The 12,403-nt window shown below is 34.8% G+C and overlaps 1 protein-coding gene across 1 annotated transcript; it reads left to right on the top strand.

Annotated features, from left to right (window-relative positions):
- Positions 1–2,983: 2,983 nt before the first annotated feature.
- Positions 2,984–12,306, top strand: LOC132950837 (innexin inx1). The gene is made up of 3 exons (XM_061022426.1): positions 2,984–3,857; positions 8,330–8,682; positions 11,068–12,306. Exons 1-3 carry the CDS (start codon positions 3,351–3,353, stop codon positions 11,270–11,272), a joined length of 1,065 nt encoding a protein of 354 aa, XP_060878409.1. The 5' UTR covers positions 2,984–3,350; the 3' UTR covers positions 11,273–12,306.
- The last annotated feature ends 97 nt before the right edge of the window (positions 12,307–12,403 follow it).

The following is a 12,403-nucleotide window of genomic DNA, read 5'->3' as shown; positions in this document are numbered from 1 at the left end:
AAAGTTCGTTAAATTTGTCGTCAATTTCGATAAAAATGTTACGATGTAATTATAATTGATAATTTAACAAACGATTAATATTTTTGCAAATAAAATCAAAGCGTTGCCGGTGTAATTAAATCGAATACAAAATACTGCACTAATTGCCGACTGCTAATGTTGGTCAAATAAAATGCTGTGTAAAAAGTGAGTCAAATCAAATACGCTATTAGTGTATTATGTGTATAACAACTAACAAACTGCCATTTACTAAATTACGATAAGAATTATTATTAAATTACATTAGTATCGCACTATCACGATTGGCAGTTAAACAATGTAATTTTGTTTAGTTGTAAAAATCCATGTATAACAACACAGTCAGTAATAATTCCGATAGCCTTCATTATAAAAATTACAAAAAGAATAAAAGATTACAAAAGGACCGACTATACTATTAAGTATTAACAGCTTCTAACTTATAAAATTAAAAAAGTTGAAGACACTTTGTAGAGGCTATACCTAACTTGACCTAATTTTTACAAATAAAATCAAAGCTTTGCTGGTGTAATTAAATCGAATACAAAATACTGCACTAATTGCTGACTGTTAATGTTGGTCAAATAAAATGCTGTGTAAAAAGTGAGTCAAATCAAATACGCTATTAGTGTATTATGTGTATAATGACTAACAAACTGCCATTTACTAAATTACGATAAGAATTATTATTAAATTACATTAGTATCGCACTATCACGATTGGCAGTTAAACAATGTAATTTTGTTTAGTTGTAAAAATCCATGTATAGCCACACAGTCAGTAATAATTCCAATAGCCTTCATTAAAAAAATTATAAAAAGAAAAAAAAGGTTACAAAAGGACCGACTTCACTATTAGGTACAACTTCTAACTTATGAAATTACACTTTGTAGGGACTATACTTAACGTGATCATACGTCCCGTTTTCGAGATTTGTGTACTGCTGTCAGCAAAAAACCCAAAAATGTATTACTTTGAAAAAAAGATATCTGTGGAATTTTATTTTACTAAAAAGAGCATGTAATTATTCATCACAATCAAAAAACATTATGTTGGTAGGTATACGGTATACTTATAATGCATATTGTACACTGATATACATATACGTTGTATACTGTACACCCCCATGTTCTATGGATAAAAATGATACAAAAATAAGTACCTAAATTAATTCGTTATCGCTGTCACCACGTCAACTTTTTTTTTCTAATAGTAATAACGGAATGTATTTTACTATATTTCTAGTGTTGTCATTTTACGTATACCGTATACGCCTAATGCTCAACTATGTGTATGCGTGTCTGTGAGAGTGTGTCATGTTGTGATCGACGGGTGTTTTGTCCGATAACGCCTTTTGAGTGGCTTGGTCGACGTTTGACCGATTAGCGAAGATCCAGTGATGGATCTTTGTGGGTAAAAGTCGAAACCAACCGACATTTTACGGAGAGACCCGAAGGGACATCTCCCGAAGTGACCGTGAAAATTATGATAATAATATTATATAGGTACAACAGCATCGATACCTCGCGGACAGCGTCGGGATAGATAATATCATATTTTATACGATATATCATGCACTCGAGTGTCGGTGAATGCGCAGGAGAATATTGTTGTGTGTAAAAAAAAACACTTTGTACCTATACTTATATAGGTGTTATCAAAAACAAAAAAAAAAAATAAAAATACCCACGATGATACCCATACATAGGTGTGTATATTTGTGTGTGTGTGTAGCGTCGTAAATAAGACCGCCGACATTTCCCCGTCGCCGACGACCGACAAAACCTATGATTAAATATCATTCGGGGTCGTCTCTCGGCCAACAATTTAATATAATAAATAATAATAGTATATAATAACTACATCGTACGACGAGCCTATCGAAATTTCGCTTCTAATACCACCATATTTCGGCCTAACGTCTGTGTACAAATATATTATTATTATTATTATTATTATTATTGTTATTATTAAATAACCATTTTTTCGTCTCTGCGTCGTCGGCGGCGACCGAGTGAAAGTCATCGCGTACCTATTGTACCTATGTACCTATTGGTACACGGGAATCTCGAATATCGTGATGTTTTCCTACCGCATTTGCCGAATTTGGGTTGGGAAACGAAACGGAAACCAACAGTTTTCACGTACCTACCGCGGCCGATCGCGTAGAAATTATATACAAGTAATATTATACTCATATTATACCTACACCTTAGGTGTACGTGGTGCAAGCCACTCAGTTCGGGTCCACTTTGTTTAGGGTCGGTAAGACCGGGGCGCGCGTTTCCCGTCGCGACGGCGGGACCGACCCCTTTTTCGTTTAACGACGACGCCGGTCCAGGGGTTCTCATCGTGCGTAATCGTGCGCCGCCATCGTATACCCACACAAATAGCTGCGCACGAAAAAATATTTTATTCATGAGTGCCTCTGTGCCCGGGGTGCAGACGTTGGAGCATAGGCTGGGATTTGATTGAATTTTTGGGAGGTTGGGCTTCTTAAACAAAATTATCAAAATAATAACGTAAAGAACAATAATTATTGTTTTAATTTTGGAGATCTTATAGAATATAAATTATTTATTTTTTTTTTTATGAGGAGGTGGGCTAAACCACCAAACGCACATCTATCACTGCCTATGTCGGGAAGGCTAACCGGGGGGCTCGTAAAAACAAACGGTGATTGTTGTGGCAACGTATAACTTTCACTTAGCCCCCTCCTCACTATGCCATTCACGCACAGTGCAAAAACCATATCGAAGACTCCCGAAACCAAAAAAAAATATTGACCGGATGGAAAAACTAACCGTTTGAAAAATATAATAATACGAGTAACGCCGCCGACACTATTGTTGTTGTTATTGTTGTTGTTGGTAGTACTGGACGCGCGCGTGTATACGGAGGCCCTGTCGCGTCCCGCGACCGTGAAAGGGGGAGGATGGTCCGCGTACGGTAGTCGGCGGCGGCGGCAGTAGTAGCAGTGTTATAGCAGTAGACAGCTGCGGTGATCGCATCGTGTCAGTGTCGCTTCCGTCACGTAAGCCTACCATACTAAAATATTTTGAAAGACCGCTCGTCCGTTATCGTGGTCGTGTTCGTTAACGTCGTTGCGTTCGTTTCCGGCATCTCAGTCGTTTCCCACCGGAAGTAGTTCGCTCGCGGTGCGTCTTCTCGACGTGCCATGACAACATCGGTCGGTGCACCGCCACCACCGTAACTCTAGTCATAACCAAAGTCGTATTCCTATTCTTATTCGTATTTTTGTTCGTATTCGTATTCGTATTTGGAGTCGAGTCGTATTCATATTCGTAGTCGTCTTTGTCGACACCCGCAACATGTTGAAGCTGTTGGGTGGGCTCAAGGAGTTCGTCAAGCGGCAGCCGGTGACCATCGATGGCACCGTTTTCCGGATGCACGTGACGTTCACCACGGTGGTGCTGCTCGCGTGCTCCATAATGGTGACGGCCACGCAGTACGTGGGCAACCCGATCCAGTGCATCGTGGACGGGCTTCCCACCAGGCCGGTGAACACGTACTGCTGGATCACGTCCACGTTCACCATGCCGGACGCGTTCCTCCGGGAACAGGGCGTGGGCGCTGCGCACCCGGGTGTGGGGCCCGAAAACGGCGAACCACCCAAGTACTACACGTACTATCAGTGGGTATGCTTCGCCCTGTTCTTGCAGGCCATGTTATGCTACTTCCCCAAGTGGATATGGGACATGCAGGAGGGCGCGCTAATGACCACGCTGGTCATGGGCTTGCAGTTCGGTCTGGGCAACGAGAAGGAGCGTGAAAAGCAGAAGAAGATACTCATCCATTACATGCTCACCCACATCAGAGTGAGTACCTACCCTTTGGGACGTGGGGGTCTATACACATTTACACAAGGCCCCCGTTTTCGGCCGACCTTTCCGAACATCGCTATAATATTATAAATTAGTATATTACCTACCTACGTATAACACATTAACACATCCTTTGCCTTTGCTATTTTTTTTTGGGGCAGTCTACAGGTCACTGCTGCAGTGTGATAATGTTGTACAGTTGCAGTGACCGTTTCACGCGCGTTTATCGAACGCATAAAAAATAAAAGAGTCAATGATGGTAACATTTGTAAGATCTACGAAAAAAGAATATAGTACAAATTGTTACAAAAATATTTAAATACCTAGTAAAATATTATTTAAGATTTTGTCATAAGTAATACATAAGCAATAAGTATTATAATTTATAACTATTGTTGTATAAATACGTTATACGACCGCGCTAAAAAACTTATCGTGTTTACTCATAATATGATCGATGTTTGTCTTGTGACACGTCTTGTTTTGTAAAAATAATATAACGCTTTGTTCTATCGAAATGATAGAACGTATTGTGCCGATTGTGACTATCATATTATAATATAATACATTTATAACGGTGTATTTTTCCGGATAGTAGAAGTCGATAAGAAATGTTTTACAGACGATTCGACAAGCTGTGCCGTGGTACTGGAAAATGTCACGGGCCAAGACGTTTCTCGTCCGGCCGAAATACTACACAAAAGTGTATATCTAAAACTATATATATATAAATAGTGTACATAGTTGTGCGGTTGGCAAACACTATTGGTAACGTATTATAATAACGAAAAAAAACCGTTTCGTTGTTTAGAAATTTCATGTACATGCAGACAAAACCATTATTTTTGTATTTTTTTAATCAGACGAATGTCAAAACCGATAAAATACAACGCTGGTGCGTTGCGTATAAACTTAGTGGTCTGGCCTAATAAATTTTTAGTTTTCATTAGAAAAAAATTGAATTTAAAAATGTTTATAACAAAATATCATTAACAATGACGTATGAAAACATAAAAATAAAAATAATAATAATATGAGTACAACATACAAATGTATATTCTGGTATAAAACGTGAAATCCATATTTTTTATGGTAAAAACTTCAAAAAATAATAAGTACATGTAATTTTACGCCAAAAAATATGGTAAATAAGATATCGTATTCATAATATTAATTACCTAATTTTATTGATTATTATATTATATATTTTGTGTATATATAGAGCTGTCATATGAGTGATTCATTTGGATTAGTGAGAACCGTGACTGTATAATGTATTCTTAATAAACCACCTCGTCGTTTTCAATTTGGCATTGTCAGGGATCTTGTTTTTATTTAATTGCGGCAATTTATTATAGATTTTATCGAAACATAATATTATAATTGTTGGCATACCACAAAATGCGTGTTGTCATTATTCAGCGGTTAGATGTGCGACGAAATCGATTTTTAACGTTCTCGTGACATCGCCACATCGGAATTATGACATTTTCTAAGTGGCTCGAGTCTTAAGTATATGCATTTCTCAATGCGTATCCTTCAAAACCTACAATAGACCGGCATGCTATTATTTAAATAATACTTTGTACCTATTATAGTGATTGTTTGAATCGTTAATGTTTGTTTTGTGTCGATCTATACGAACTCTAACCTCAGCTGCGATTCTATATTACTGATTCAATAATGATCGTAATTTATAGAACATTACATAAACACACCGCCGTCGACATTTCTTTGTTCGGTCTACTATTATTATAATATAGAGCGTTGAAAATAAATACACTTTGTGGTATCGTGTGTTTCCGCTGTGCATATTCATATGTTATACATAATATATAGTTGCTGCGTGCAAGTTATTCAAATAATATTCAAACCAACGAAACCGTAAAAAGATACATTATAATAATATAATATTATAACGTATGGAGAGAATACGCATTTTGTATATGAACGCCTACGTAACGTTTAACGTAGTAATTATGATGTATACCTATGTACCAGCAATTACCAACAGTATATCAACACGATAATTATACAGAAATCAAGAGAACACAAACGCGTACGACACATATTGCACATATATATATATATATGTCTGCCCATAAGTATGGTTTATAGACTTCGAAGAGCTCGTGGTACAGTGTGTCGCGTATATTCAAGTTTTCGTGGACTATAATTTGACTCACTAATAATAACATGATCTGTAGCATAGACATTCTTGTCGAAATTTAAGAGAGGTCGCCGTACAAAATGCGTATCTCGTCCTATAGGGCGTGCACAATTCGAGGTAAATAATATACCTAATATTTATACAATGACGCGAGCCTACAACAGCGCATACACAGGTACGCGCGGACAAGCCACTGCTGCAGAAGTTCGTATATTATTGGTGGATGAATTACGAGAAAAAAATTGTAATTTTTGCGCTCTATATATATATATGTATATTGTACGGTCGGTTGACGAGTGCAGAGATTTCGGACATAGTTAGACCAATTGTTAAATGTCGGCGATTTGCATTCTGCGCTCGCAGTTGATATATAATATAACATATAATGCGCGTTTCAAACACAATCTAAACCTAAATAGATGTTATGTTGAAACGGTTGGACGGGTGTGTAGATTTTTTAGTTTTGTCACACAAACGCGCCTACAACTCGATTCGGTTTTTTTCCGTACGCACTAACGAGTCGTTAGCGTTGTTCCCCCTCAAAACGGTGTGCGATTGAAAGACAATACAGTGCCGTAACGTAACTGTTTTGTTGACACTTTAGTTACAACTGTATACGATAATGTTTCCTTTACAATTGTTTAGCGATTTGGACATTATACCGTGCGCGGATCAGGTCTCGATATAATAAAATATTATTATGATCGGTCCCCGCTTATATGTGCTGGCCTGTACAGGAAGATGTCGCGATGTTCAAATATTTGAAAGAATCATAAATTATAATACATGTTAGGTATTATATTATATTAATCACTGAAAATCAATTCCCAGCAGACATTTTTTATCATCTCTTCGACTATAACAATTCCTGTATGTTTTTCTTGCGTTTACCGACGAAATTGATAGAGAAACTTTTCAGAGTAGGTACACCCGTACAACAACTATGCTCAGTGGCGTAGCCAGGATTATGCAAGGGGAGGAGGTTGAGTATAAATTAAACTAAAGGTTTTACAGTTTTCGTTAGGTTTGTTGCTCAATTGAACTATTCAAGAACAAGTATAGAATCATGACGGTCCATCCATCTAGTAGGACAAGATATTGATTCTATTAAAAAATTGTTTCTTTTGGAATATTTAAACAAACTTTCTGAATAGTTTATGTGCAGTTCCTAATGCACTGAACATTAGAACATTATCAATCTCGTTTCCGAACGAGTTCTCAGAAATGTTTTGCTTTTGTCATTTATTTTTGTAGAAAGTACCTACTCGAATTAATAAAATATTCAATAGTATAAATAATACATTTATTAGATGTGGAAAGGCAAAATGTGGCCATGTGGGGGGGGGGGGGGGAATATGCGCGTATACCCATTACCCGGACAGGAATAATAGTAATTATAAAACTATATTATAATGTATATACATTATCATCATCATCATCATCATCTTAACACGGTTTCCACTTAGCTAAACACTATATAATATATTAATATTTCAAAGGTCATGATTCCATGGGTTCTAGACCTTCTAAAGTGTCTTAAACATTTTATAAATGTTTAAAATAATTGTCTACATCGACATACATATTTTCAAAACCATAAATGGTCATAATAAATCTTGCAGTCTGTTTTTAACCAAATTTTAAAACTTAAGTTCAGTATTGACTAAAATACATATTTTGGATCCCCCCCTCAAAAAAAAAAATATATAGATACAGCTTAATCTTACTGATGTATACAACAGTAAGTAGTAATAACTATTATGCTCTTAATTATTACTGTACTATTACTATGCATATATATGATATATTTCAGATTTTGCAGGAGTATAGTAAACATACATTTGCAAATACATTAGGATATGATTTGTATGACCTAATAAGTAACATTAATATTCTATAATTATAGACTGGTACTAAATTGCATTTAAATTGTCATTGTAATGTCTGTTCATTCAAGTCGTATATGGATATGACCCCACTATACGTCTTCGGTCTACATATATCTAATGAGACATTTTATATTTTTGATTACGTACCTATTATAATAAAATGTTATAATATTTAACGAGAAATTAACAGTTTTGAATTTCCGGTAGGTACGTCCATTATAAAAACATTGTCTATGGATAACTGCGAGGAGAAAAAAATATCAACAATATTTTAATTGTATTAATATTGTACCTATGTTTAATATTTTATAATAAATTCTGTTCAGATAACGAAAAGATAAATCTAAACAGGAGTTACAAGTTTAAAAAAATTGAAAAATCGACTAAAATTTAGTTTTTTCTTCCAGAAACACACCTGGTACGCCGTCAAGTATTGGATGTGCGAGTTCATGTGCCTGGCCAACATTGTGCTGCAGGTTTACTGGATGAACAGATTTTTCGGCGGAGAGTTCATTACGTACGGGCTGCGCGTCATCGGCATGTCCACCGAACACCAGGACAACCGTGTGGACCCGATGGTCTTCATATTTCCCCGGGTGACCAAGTGCACTTTCCACAAGTTTGGACCTTCCGGGTCCGTGCAAAAGCACGATTCGCTGTGCGTGTTGCCACTAAACATCGTAAACGAGAAGACTTACATATTCATATGGTTTTGGTATCTACTGCTGTTGATGGCGCTGGTCCTAATGATCTGTCACAGGTACCTATACAATTATGATCGTTTATTTATTATAAACGAGTGTGCGTCACGAAGAAACAAATATTGAATCGAAATTCGTATTGGCATTAATATTATTATATAGTTTATTAGTACGGTTAGTAGTTGTGGTTAGAAATAACTAAATATATAAGTCAGCTAGGTGATGTTAAAATGTTGTAAATATCATACATTTCCAATGTAGATATATAGCTATTTTTTGGTACAACTATAAAAAGGCAATCGTAACTTAAATAAAACCAGATATTATAAAATAGGTAACTACTAAAAGAATATTTTTTTTTGTTTTTTACACGTAACTAAATAAAAAGTGTACAAATTAATTAAAAATGTTTCAAATATCTTTATTAGTATATACCCATGTATATAATATTCGTATGTGCACATACTACGGATTTGGTATAATAGGTTTTTTAAAAAGTCAAAACCAAAATCACCTTAACTCTATTAACTTTGTAACTTGTATTTTGGCATAATATTATGATTTGATATTACGTCAATACGTTTAATTATCATATCGTCGATATGACTATAAATGGTAAAAACAAATACAATTTTGTTTGTTTATTGGTGTAACGCACTGACTAGTAGTATTATATATATTGTTAATTTAGTGTACGATATGTTATATTACATTTTTTAACACTTCTCACCTCAAGTGTACTCTATAATGTAATACAAATATGGCCGTCTGCACTTCTGAAGTTACTAACACGGCCATTGCATTGTAATTTCAAACTTATATTATTTACTTGTACTATTGATTATCAATGCTTACGAGTAGGTACAATGTCCAAATATGCAATCATTGATTAAATATTTAACCATTGGTAACAGTTATAGTTAAGTTATTATTTAAAAATACCGAGATTTGCATTGCGTATTTATTATAAGACCGCTTTTAATCTGCTCAAGAATAAAATATATGCATCATCATGAGTTCTAACTGTACAACTCCATGCCTACGTTTCTTATGGCAGTTTTAACTTATCATAAGGAAACGATATCGTTTTGATATGTATCTGATATTTATTAAAACTTTCTCGGTAAAAAATAAAATAAATATTTGCTAGCGACATTAACGAGCGTAGTCGTAAATACGCATTACACTGCACCTAAGTATTTACCTACAGTATTTTACTTTTACCGTATTTTTAATTTTTATACGTCTTGCTATTTTCATAATAATTTTGTAAACAACGCCATTCAGTAGGTACGACTCTTACGAAATCAGTTTTAGATTTTCTCTTTAGTATTTTCCGTTCGATTTCTAAACCAGCTAAGATATTATATTATGAAAACATCGCGGTATATGTGCACATTACACACAGCATCATAATAATTCATAATAATAATATAATATTATATATTATATATAGGTAGGTACGCGATCGATTACCTACCCGGCATAGTGGCAGATAATATAACCAGCTCAGTCCACGCTAATACTATAATAATATCACGATGTACATAAAAGCGGTTAGAGTAGGTATAAGAAAGCGGTTGAGAAGAATATTTTTTTTTCGTTTAGGTCTCGACGGTTTCTCACGCGCGCGCCCGCGTTAAAACCCGTCCCGCGGGGTTCGACGGCCGAAATGGAGTGCGTAGAAAACACCTCTGCAGACGTCGCCTATAGTATATATTTTATATTAGAGTACCCATATAAAATAATATTGAATATTAAGATATTCCCGTGACGACCCTGATGCAGCCAGTCAATAAACGGGTGCAAACGAATAGCCTGACCCTCGAATTTATTGCCTCCCGCGCGTGAATTTTTTTTAAAAAGGTTACCCGAATTGCCTCCATATCATTTACTTGAACGGCCTCCTATTTTAGGCAGTGACCACTGACCCTCTTGTAGCTACTGCAGGAGTCGCCTCCAAGATAAGTGTGATCAATCGATTTCTAGTTGAATTCACAGACATTGATTTTTTTAAACTATTATGAGTCGAATACACAAAAGTTTTGATCCAGTAGGATAAAACGCCGCGTTTTTACATTATAGGGAAAATACATTAATTAAATAAATTATAAGTCAATGTCGATTGATTAACTAATTTAATAAATAATTATAATTATTATTTTGAAAAATAGACTAATACTGAGTAATACATATTTTTGAACATTACGGAAATCGGTATAACAGTCGACAATACACGTGTACATCTATCGATATATTAATTAATGATCTAGCTAGGCGCATAGCATTTAGTATATTATTATGGTTGACAATTCGTGTGAAAAAGGTCACCGACCTAATATAAATTTGGGAGACATTCCGAGATAGTGTCCCGCAATAAAGTATAACGATCTCTCGTGTGATGGTTAAATAATAATAATTTGTTTCGTTTCGTTTTATTCTAGAGTGTTGATTATGTACAACGCCACTGCGAGGAAGAACGCTTTGCGGTACCGCCACTACAGGTTGATAACCGACGACGTGGCCAAAGCCGTGACGAACAAATTGTCGCTGGGTGACTGGTGGGTGCTGTACATGTTGGGAAAAAATTTGGATCCGATCATTTACAGGGAAGTGGTGCGTGAAATCGCCAAAAAAGCCGACGCCTGATGACTCCACGTGAAGACTGCCGCACAGATATTCGCGGATGATCCGTCATCACGAACATCGCGATCATTGGCGTTCAAATCCCCGTCTTTATGATAATACGATTTTTGTACGAATTACATGATAATACTACGACATTATATTATAATATTGTCGGGAGTCGACTATTTATTTATTTTTTCGTTTAAACTTTAGTTTCAGTATAAATCCGAAGATGTATTTCATTTTTATCCACTACATAATGCACACCATAATGTACTTTTACTTTTAATTTACCTAATATTAAGAATTTTTTTTTCGTCGTTTATTGATAAAAATCGGTGTCCCCCGAACACGCCAGTATAACGCAACACGTTTATGTCTATATATTATGATATATTGATACATATCGAAGTACAAACAGTAGTTGTATACTAACAATACACTATACGCACGAGGACAAGACTATTATAATAATACAATATATTTATATAATATAACGCAAAAAATTTTGTTTAGATTTTTCTATATTTTAACACGACTGTACCTATACTATTATTTATTATTATATAAATGTAAACTATTCCTATATTTAAAACTTTTCTGTGTGATTTTTTTTTGTTTGCATTCTCGTACGATAGGTACCAACGCGTGCACAAGCAAAATAATCGAATTTCCACGGAAAGATCAAAATTATCATATAAAATATTAAAGTGTGACTAGCTAGTAAAGTAGTAGACTATGTACTATAATATAGGTAAACTATATTATAGTACCTATATATTATTATATAGATAACAAATATGTAATTTTTTCATTTTTGTTAGTTTTACAATTTTATATTTATTTTTGTACCTTGAATGAAGTTCACTATTTATTTTATCTACCTACTATAATTATATAATCATATTTATTAATATAATATGTAATACCTATATGTTTAATAGGTGGATAGGTGTGTCCTATACACTGTCACCTTCGAATGCATTGTATATTATTGTTTATACATAATATATACTCACAACGTGTAATAAACGTCAGAAATTTTGTATTTACAATTTATATTTCCGATTCTTTATTAGAATTAATAATACGATCACCCTAATGATGATCATTTCTGTCTGATCGAGAAAAAATGATGCATATACATACAAT

The sequence above is a fragment of the Metopolophium dirhodum genome, chromosome 8, assembly GCF_019925205.1.
Source record: "Metopolophium dirhodum isolate CAU chromosome 8, ASM1992520v1, whole genome shotgun sequence".
In the NCBI taxonomy this organism is placed as follows: domain Eukaryota; kingdom Metazoa; phylum Arthropoda; class Insecta; order Hemiptera; family Aphididae; genus Metopolophium; species Metopolophium dirhodum.
The sequence above is the reverse complement of the archived record's forward strand: the minus strand, read 5'-3'. Positions and strand labels throughout refer to the sequence as shown.

Coding starts and splice junctions, on each gene's coding strand:
- LOC132950837 (XM_061022426.1), top strand. CDS start 3,351: ATGTTGAAGCTGTTGGGTGGGCTCAAGGAGTTCGTCAAGCGGCAGCCG. Junction 3,858..8,329: donor ACATGCTCACCCACATCAGA/GTGAGTACCTAC, acceptor TTTTTCTTCCAG/AAACACACCTGGTACGCCGT. Junction 8,683..11,067: donor GTCCTAATGATCTGTCACAG/GTACCTATACAA, acceptor GTTTTATTCTAG/AGTGTTGATTATGTACAACG.